Source organism: Populus nigra, chromosome 3, assembly GCF_951802175.1.
Source record: "Populus nigra chromosome 3, ddPopNigr1.1, whole genome shotgun sequence".
In the NCBI taxonomy this organism is placed as follows: Eukaryota; Viridiplantae; Streptophyta; class Magnoliopsida; order Malpighiales; family Salicaceae; genus Populus; species Populus nigra.
Genome location: NC_084854.1, coordinates 13,764,715 through 13,773,880, shown reverse-complemented (window position 1 = coordinate 13,773,880; position 9,166 = coordinate 13,764,715). Strand labels below are relative to the sequence as shown.

Below are 9,166 nucleotides of genomic sequence, written 5' to 3'. Positions count from 1 at the left end.
TTATTAAGACTTTAATGAAAAATTCACAGTGAATTTACTTAGATCTCAGGTAGAACAAAATAATAAATCAGTACGCTAAACAGTAGCCTAGTTATAAATCACATAAACTCCCCAGTCAGGTAAAATGATTTTTTTAAGGAATAATTTTTGTAAATTAGGGAGAGAATATTTAGAGAAAAAAATAGAATGAAATATTGAATAAATTAATATATGATTTTATGCGCAAATAGTGTTCACCGCCGGTTTAAGCCTTGTGTATAATTGCACAATTTTTAACTGAAAATTGTGGAAATTATGAGGAAAACTATATTTTAAGCATAATAAATTAGTTGAAAAATATCATCAAAGGGAGTGAAAAAGCAAAACGCAAAAAAAATCGATGGCGAGGTAAAATACAAGAAAAAAACAAAAGAGAAAGAAGTAGCAGCAAACCTATAATTTTAGCCAAAATCCCTCTTTCTGAAGTTTTTAGAAACCAATGTGATTGGTTGCTTTTGCAAAGTACGAAAATCAATGTTGTGATTGTTTATAAAGTTTTTAGAAATCAATGTGTTTGGGTTGCTTTCACAATATACAAAAGCCAATGTAATGATTGTTTTCAAAGTCCTTCAGAAACTAATGTAGTTGAGTCATTTTCGTAACGCACGATAGTCAATGTTGTGAATATTTCTAAAGATTTTTTAAAACTAATGTGTTGAGGTTACCTTCATAATATGTGAAAGTTCAATGTAGAAAGTGTTTTTCCCAAATTTTATGAAAATCAATGGGATTGGGATGCTTTTGCCGAGACAAAGCCAATGTTGTGAAATCTTAAAGATTAAGTATGTTTTGGTTGTTTTATAAATGCGCAATTAAATAATGTGTTATTGCCCAAGTTACCTTGAGAATTATAATAAATTGAATTATAGGATTTTTTATGTGGGTTGAAGCACACTAACCAACTTAAAATTGAGAGTGTGTTGTGTTCATGTCAAGTACGAATACCTTAATGTTGTGTTATTGTGGAAGGGTAACTATTGTTCGTGAAATCTTTTATAGGATTGGATAAAAAGAATGAGTGATCTCATCATCACACATATTTAGAAGATAAATTGTGTTTGAAATATGAACTTATGCGTAATGAATCTTTGTTGTAGGACCTTCACATATTGGCAGGATAAGTAGTTAGGTTGTAGTTAAACTTCAGGATTCAGAACTTTTATTGTACATGTAAGTAGTTTTATAAATTAGACTAAAAGCTCTCTTCTATTATCTCTTCTTCTCTAATGACATTGTTCTATCTATATTTGGATTTATGTATTGAATTCTTAAGTAAAATATTATTATGCAAGTTGACATATATCTTCACATAATTTTTCATGGTGTGTATAAATTAAATACTCATGTTTTATACTAGACATTAAATAAATTCAAATAAAATAAAATGCATATATAAGTAGTAAAGTGATTTAATTAGAGACCTAGTAAGGTAGCATATCATGTGTATGAATAAAAGAAAAGCTTAAGACATGTGTTTAGATTTTTCCTTTTTTTTATGTAATTCAAGTTAACATGTATATGAAATTGGGTATATTTCTCTCTTAGCATTTGTTTAAAATTATGTTCTTATAGAATGGACGTGATGTAATTACTAAAACAATCTATATATATATATATATATATATATAAAAGGGGATTGACTTATGGTTGAAATGATATGGAATAAAGTCTAGCCAGGGACTCGCGAGCCTAGCCTAGCCTAGCCCTACTTTATTATTTTCTTATTAAGGGGTAGATGATTATTTTTGAAAAGTAAAAAAGTGACAAACAACCTATCGTCTGTTATATTTTAGAAATTAGGTGTCTTTTAGTGCTTGAAAAATACATGCTAAGCGACTAAGCTATGACACATATTTGTTATAAAATGATACATACATACATACATACACACACATATATATATATGATTTATTTTTCATATGAATAGTAAAGTACTATAAGGAATCCTAGTTCTTTTAGAGTGTTTTGATAATAAAGCAATTCTCAAGTTAAAGTCAATTTCAAAAAACTTTTGCAATTTGGCACCTAATAAAAAAATCTTAATTCACTAAAACTTCCAAGAGAAAAATGGATTATGATGAACCAAGGAGTTCATTCCTCACAGAGAAGGTTAAGGTTAAACCTCTCCTTGAAAGAAGACGGTTAGGGTGAACCCAGCTTGGTATGGGCTCGACCAAGCACCGAGCGCAAGGGCAAAGGGAGGGAATGCCGCAGGGGCGAAGCCAACTTGGCATGGGCTTAACTAATCGCTAAGCCCAAATTCCAAGGGGACTTGCCCCTGGGCAAACCCAACTTGGCATGGATTCGACCAAGAGTTGAGTCTAAATACCAAAATAACTTGTCTTGGGGCAAACCCATATTGGCATGGATTCGGCCAAATTCTATACCTAATTGCCATAGGAGGCCCTTGACATGCACCATATAGCAAGGATTCATTTTTATATTTAGAGATCTTCAAAGGATAAGAAGAAATCATAATATCTTTTCTCTTGATAGACCATCTTGCAAGTTAATGTCAAGTATATTTGTCTCTCATTGACATTAACGTCAAAGATATTTCTCTCTCATTAATGATAATGGCATGGATATTTATACTCCATTAACTAGCTATGTTAAGAACGTCTAATCCCTATTAATATTATGGTTGAAATATATGCATTTACCCTCCCATAATAGAGAGGATTATTGGATCTGAAGGATATAAATACCTTTCATGCTATTCAGGTAGAGGGTTCATAATGTACATTCAAAATAGATAAATTCTTCTAAGTACTAGAATATTTATTACATCAAAACAAGAACAAACACTTTGGTTCTTGAAATTTAATGCACTTTATTGTAGTTATTATTTAATTTTCTCTTAAAAGTTATTGATTTTACCATCGGATGGTCCTTGAATCTCCCAAAAGAAAACTTTTTATAGATACTAGAAGGCATTCATCATTGGATAATTTCTATAAAGGTGGAGAATAGAAACTTTTGAACAATAACCTTTGATTGATTCATAATTCAACCACCAAAGTACTTTATTCTCAAACATATTAGATTTGGAGCATCATCATATTCATAATCTAATTATTTTCTTGACATAAAATCTAAATATTTTAGTCATATATTTTAATAATGAAAACAAATTTTCTCATGGACTCGGTGCAAAAATTTGTTGTCATTGTATAAATTAAAATCATCTAAATCCAAGGCCATTATAAGTAACTCTTCCTAAAGATTATGATGCAAACCTTTTGATTGCGTGGTCGAATAACCCCTAATGAAGTAGATAATAATCTGAAAAGTTAAAAATCAAGTTTGATAAAATCTTGACCTAGAGATAACCCTATATATAAGAATCAAAGGTATTGAAAAAAAAACTTGGACCCAGATATAACCTTATATCTAAGAACCCTAAGTATGTGAATGATGTCATGAAGCCAGTTAATCTTCGATAAGTCAGTGTACGACCTTTGTCCCTACCCTAAGCATGTGAATGATGTCATGAAGCCAGTTAATCTTCGATAAGTCAATGTATGACCTTTGTCCCTACAAAGAAATATTGTTTTTCCATAAACAAACAAAAGGCTTAAACTAGTAATCAACTAAAATAAGTCTAATAATGAATAAACCCCTAAAGAATATCTAATAGGTTAGAATAAACCCAAATTAAAAATAATTATTCAAAATTAAATAAATAAATAAAAACAAAATATTCATGCTGCAATTCCTTCATATAGCCCGATCTCCAATTTTACACATTCTTGGCAGAATTTTAGTCTTGACTTCAAATACGCTATTCTTTCTTGTTTGGATGAATTACTGGGTCTACCATATATGGTTGGAAAACTTGAGATGTCTAATATTAGCCCAACTTGAATTAGAACAAATTCCTCATGTAGTTCCAGATATGTCCCAAACAGTACACAAAGATCTAGTTTGACAGATTTAACAAGATTTGTCTAGTAACTTTGACCCTCCAAACTAATATGTTCCCGAACTCTATTGGACCTGAACATTTACTAAAATATATTTTCATGTGTGTAGTATTTCCCTGTAAAATTTTAGCTTGTTGAGATATATGGTTTGAAAAATATTCTTGATCTCGCAAAACTTATTAGCAGATATTTTTAAGGTCAAATTCAAACCTGACTTTGTTTGTATCACATTGACATTAAACAAAACTAAAATTGAAAGGCGTTAAATTAAAAAAAAAAGATATCTTTTTTCCATTAATAAAGAGAGAGATATTAGATTATTTTCAATTAATAAAGTTAGCTATAGAGAAAATGAAGAATTATTTTCAATTAGTTTTTTTTCCTTCAATTTTTAAACTTGTTTTTTAAAAAATTGAAAAATTATTTAATTGATATTTTTTTTTCTGGAAAATCACTTAGTTTCAACAAGAAGCTCGAGTTATTAGAATTGATCCCTAGACTCTCTAGACTCAAAATTCAGGTGCCTCTAATCTAACCTCGAAGTGTTATGAACCTAATCTCAACTATACACCTTGGAGCCTTATAGGTGGCCTCGACTTGATCCTTGGTGTTCTGAACTTAACCCTCAAACTCGACCTTACATGCCTTGAACTCCATCGCACCATGGAGGCTACAGACTTGGGTGCAACCCAAACACTAGATAGCCTATACCCGATCTTAGCCTAAACCTCGAGTGACCTAGGCCCAACTCTCAAGCAACTAGAACCTGATTTTGGCTTGAATCTTAGGTGATCGAGACTCCGCCTGGGCTTGAATATGGTCGCGATCCAAGTCCTAGATCTATCTTCGGGCACTTCAATCCTAGTTCTAGCACGAATCGTGGACTCCCTGAACCTGGCTCCTAGACTTCTCAGACCCAATCTTGACTTGAATCTCGTGTGACTTGGACTTGGTCCCGACCCCAACCCTCCTGATCTGTACCATGAATCTCTCAAACCTGGTCTCCTCCCGACACCCAAGCACTTTGGAACTGATCCGACCAGAATCCTGGAGGCTTCACACTGTGTAATTTACTCTTATTTTAGGAGTTTTGTTTTTTTGAAAAAAAGAAAAAAAAAACCGAAAAACCTTTTCCCCGCGCACAAACCTCCCGTCCTTAATTTGTCTTATTTATTCTTCTTCACTTCAAAATAATAACACAGACTTTCCTTTGCTGCTTAATTTATAAAAAAAAAACAAATCCAAGGAAGGAAGCAGACAGAAATGGAGGCATGGGTTCCTCTCTTTAACATATTCCTTAACTCCCCAACACCAGAAACTGAAGCATCCCTCTGGTTACAACAATCTTCTTCTTCATCATCAGTTCCAATCACCACAACCTCTTTTCTCTCTTTACTCGCCAAACCCATTACAAACAACTCATCCACAAACAGGTGGAGTAAAACCCATTTTCCATTTCATGTTATCTCTTGCTTTTTCTATGATTCTCACTTTTTTTTCTCCCTGTTAACAGCATGTGTGACAGGAGGGTCATGTTTCTACAAACACTGCCTTTTCTTGTCCAGTCCAGAATTTTGTCCTTTCTTGGTTTTGAGCATCAAAGGTTTTGCAAGCGGGACTTATCTAAGTTAGCCAGGACTTTGTTGACAGATTCCGAGGGGATTGATTTCTGGGTTAAGAGGGCTGCACGCAATCTGCTTGATAAAGTGTCTGACTCAAATTACCAATGGATTTCTGGTTTAAGCTTAGACTCTGGAGAAGAGAGAGTTGATGAGGAGTATCGTTCAATCCCAGATTTCCTTAAAGATGCTGCTTCAAGTGCAAATGAACTGTTTCTACCTTGGTTGCCTCTCTCGCACGATACATTGAACTCCAGAGAATTGTTTGCTGGTTATGAAAGCCCAGAAGATTTCTTGAGTCAAGTTGGAGAGGGTTCTGGTGATAATTCGAAAGATGTTGCGGAGGAAATGGAGATTGATTTGGTCATGGTTGCTCCTTTAGATGAGGAAATTCAAAACATGGCAGCAAGTTTGAAAGAGAGGATTATGACTTTTGAGTCTAGTTCTAAAACTGTTGAGTTAGCAAATGAAATTCGCAGACTTAGTTTTGAGAGAGAACCAGATCCTTTTGTGATTTTGGGTATGCTTGAACCTTGGAAAGCTGATGATGAGACTGCTTCAATTCTGGTTTTTCATCTCTCAAATGGAAGAGAAGAAGAAGAAGAGATCGCTTGGCCTAACAAAGTTTTGTGTTCAATTATGCTTCCAAAGATGTTGGTGCTTGAAGAGCCAGCATCTCGTGTACTGGTGACTTCAATGGTAGAGTACTGCAAGCTTCACCAGAGAGCTGCTGAATGTGCACTATTGCTTCCGCTGATAATGAAAAAGAGTGGCATCAACAACCACATGTGTGATGTGATCACCAGGATCGTCAAGGAATCCTTGCACCCTGCTCATGTTTCAGCTTTTTGCCGGAAGCTGCTTTGTGGAGAAGTTGAGAAACGATCCATCATTCTTCCTTGCCACCAATGCCTTGTATCCAGTCAACTGGTTTGGACGGAATCATTGTTTAATCTGTTTCAAAATATCTTAAATCATAACGTTCAGCTAACTCAGGATTCAGTTGATCAACTTGTATTGCTTATTAGGGAGTTGGCCCCAAGTTTCTCCAAATCTCTGAAATTTGGGAATTTTCTGTTGTGTTTCATCACCAGATGTTCTTTTTTATTGAAGTCTCATAAACTTTTATTGGTTGAAGCAGTTGCGAAGACCAATACTCTTGTCACTAAATCCATACTATCAAAATTGGCTAGCTTCTAGCTATGTAATGATTTTTTTTAATGCCTTTGTGTTTTTCCGCTTTCGTGCTGTGAGATATGATCAGTCTTAATGCGTACGGTTCCATCAAGAGAGTTGATTTTGCTACCGGACAAGGTATATGTGACAAATTTAGGTCTCGTGATTGCTATGTTTGAGAAAATGAACAGTGAATTGTAAAGTGGATAATTTTTCCGGATCCAATGGTGCTCCTGCTAACAAGACAAGATAAACGAGCATCTCCTTGTATCAAGAAAACAAGTGGTTCAAACTGACAAATAAACACCAGTACTGGGAATTACACGAGGCAGTTTCAGACACCATGACTGCTGTGTCCATTGGCTATTTTCTTCATGGCTTCAAATCTGGGACCCTTATCTGAGAACTTTGTGGTGGCATAAAGCTTCAAGTAATCTTGAAATGTATAATTATGGGGGTATGAGAGTTTGGGAGCTGGAGAGATGATGGCATCACCAGCTGGGTTGTAGAATGTGGCAATGGAGAGTCTGCTCCCATCCTTGCCAGCCATGACACGGTGCAGAGTACTTTTGTACCTTCCATTACTCAACACTTCCACTTGATCACCTGTGTTGACAAATATAGTATTGTTCTTGGATGGGGGGATCTTTATCCATCCTCCATCGTTTGAGAATTCAAGACCTGGGACATGTTCATCTTGGAGCAAGAGTATGATTCCGCCGGCATCGGTGTGCTCTCGAAGTCCTCTCACAAGCTCTGGCCGAGGACATTCAGGGTATTTTGCCACCTTTGTTCCCACAGAAGGACCTCTAGCTCCTGAAAACGATTCCTTTATGTAATCCTTGTCCAGTCCAAGATTCTCAGACATGAGTTGAGAAAGCTTCTCTGCTAACTGAATCAGTTGGGCGATGTACTCATCCATTATTTGGCTGCACATAACACAGAGACCATGTCCTTATTTCAGAAGAATAATGTCTGTACAAATTGCTAGTTATAATTATATATAATCAAATCCATACCGAAGATTCTCCGAGAGGTTGTGGATTTCATTGATGTTGGATGTTGGGCGATGCCAAATAAAGAAACTGCTTTCCCAGTCTACATCACATTTATTCATCAAGCCTTTAGCTATCTCTGACTCGTAAAAGCTTTCTTTCAAGTTTTCCTCGTAGTGTGCGTTCACCAATTGCTTTACCTTGTCCATCAGCTTCTTCTCGAGTCCATGGTTCTCAACCTGTAAGAATCAAATATGTATTAAGATAGATAGGTGGTATATCAAGCTTTTTTCGAAGGATGAAAAATCCCTGTACCTGAAAGAAGCCCCATTTCTCACAAGCTTGGTGCAGAAGAGCCATAGTTTTGCTTCTGTTCTCGCCCTCGAGTTGGCTCAAATCTATCACAGGAATCTCCATCTTCTTTCTTTCTTTCTTTTCTTCTAACCCCAGAATACCGTAAAAAAATAGATGACAAGTCTCATAAATATAGGCTCAGCTCAGAGAAAAGGGTGCGAGCAGCTATAAATTAAATAATTACTATATACATAATATTACAGTAAAGGCAGTGAGATTTGGAGCAACAGTGTTTACTGATTAATTTGAAGCATGTAATTTTGTACAAAAACTTGTAAATATATTTTTTAAAAAAATATTATTATCTTCTCGATGATCTAAGACATCCACGCACAAAAAAAAATTAAAAAATAATTTTTAATTTCAAGGTTCAAATCTATAAAAAAAAGAAAAGAGTTGGTATCTCCAAGACTAATCAAATAATCTAGTCGAAGTCTAAATTCAATTCATCGCCACCATGTGATACAGTCAGATATTGACGCTCGGTCACTTGTAGACTACGCATGGCGGTGGCAACTTTTTTTTTTGCGTTATCAAGAAATCGACATTTTATGAAAATATATTAGTCGTATTTGTAAATTGTTTGCCAATAATATTATTGAATTGAATTGAGAAACGCATTTTATATCCAATGATGTCTCACGTCGAAGTATTTTGATCGTAAAGTGAAAGAAGATTTGTATCGCGAGAGCCATGGATCCCCATTTCCTGTATACTTTTTTCTCTTGAATTAACATCTCAGCTAATATATATATATATATATATATATATATATATATATATATATATATATTGAGGAAAGAAAGTTACTTTGATTAGAATCATTCATTCATTTGTTTTAGCAAATCTGTGGGCAGTGCAAACAACGGAGGCGAAATTATAAGATGCGATCTCGTAGGTCTCCAATGGGCCATTTTATCTGTGTGCTGCTGCAGTCGTCGCATGCTGGCCTTTGTCCCCCTCTGCAACTTGTTTAGAGAGAGATAGAGAGAGAGAGAGAGAGAGAGAGAGACGGGACTTCCGAAACTGCCCATTATTGATCTTATTTTTTCCTTCT

At 34.9% G+C, this 9,166-nt stretch overlaps 2 protein-coding genes across 2 annotated transcripts; one reads left to right on the top strand and one right to left on the bottom strand.

Moving 5' to 3' along the window:
• Positions 1–5,000: 5,000 nt before the first annotated feature.
• On the top strand, positions 5,001–6,805 carry LOC133688521 (uncharacterized). Its single transcript, XM_062108018.1, has 2 exons — positions 5,001–5,398; positions 5,479–6,805. The coding sequence occupies exons 1-2, from the start codon at positions 5,229–5,231 to the stop codon at positions 6,782–6,784; spliced, it is 1,476 nt and encodes a 491-aa protein (XP_061964002.1). The 5' UTR covers positions 5,001–5,228; the 3' UTR covers positions 6,785–6,805.
• Positions 6,806–6,903: 98 nt separating this feature from the next.
• On the bottom strand, positions 6,904–8,250 carry LOC133688522 (1-aminocyclopropane-1-carboxylate oxidase 1). The gene is made up of 3 exons (XM_062108019.1): positions 8,071–8,250; positions 7,780–7,994; positions 6,904–7,689 (listed from the first exon to the last, which is right to left on the bottom strand). Exons 1-3 carry the CDS (start codon positions 8,170–8,172, stop codon positions 7,095–7,097), a joined length of 912 nt encoding a protein of 303 aa, XP_061964003.1. The 5' UTR covers positions 8,173–8,250; the 3' UTR covers positions 6,904–7,094.
• Between the last annotated feature and the right edge of the window lie 916 nt (positions 8,251–9,166).

Bases quoted from the DNA above. Each gene is read 5' to 3' on its own strand.
- LOC133688522 (XM_062108019.1), bottom strand. From the start codon at position 8,172: ATGGAGATTCCTGTGATAGATTTGAGCCAACTCGAGGGCGAGAACAGA. The intron at 7,995-8,070 runs GTACAGGGATTT...TGATTCTTACAG, and splicing joins AGAAATGGGGCTTCTTTCAG to GTTGAGAACCATGGACTCGA. The intron at 7,690-7,779 runs GTATGGATTTGA...TGTTATGTGCAG, and splicing joins AACCTCTCGGAGAATCTTCG to CCAAATAATGGATGAGTACA.
- LOC133688521 (XM_062108018.1), top strand. From the start codon at position 5,229: ATGGAGGCATGGGTTCCTCTCTTTAACATATTCCTTAACTCCCCAACA. The intron at 5,399-5,478 runs GTGGAGTAAAAC...CCCTGTTAACAG, and splicing joins AACAACTCATCCACAAACAG to CATGTGTGACAGGAGGGTCA.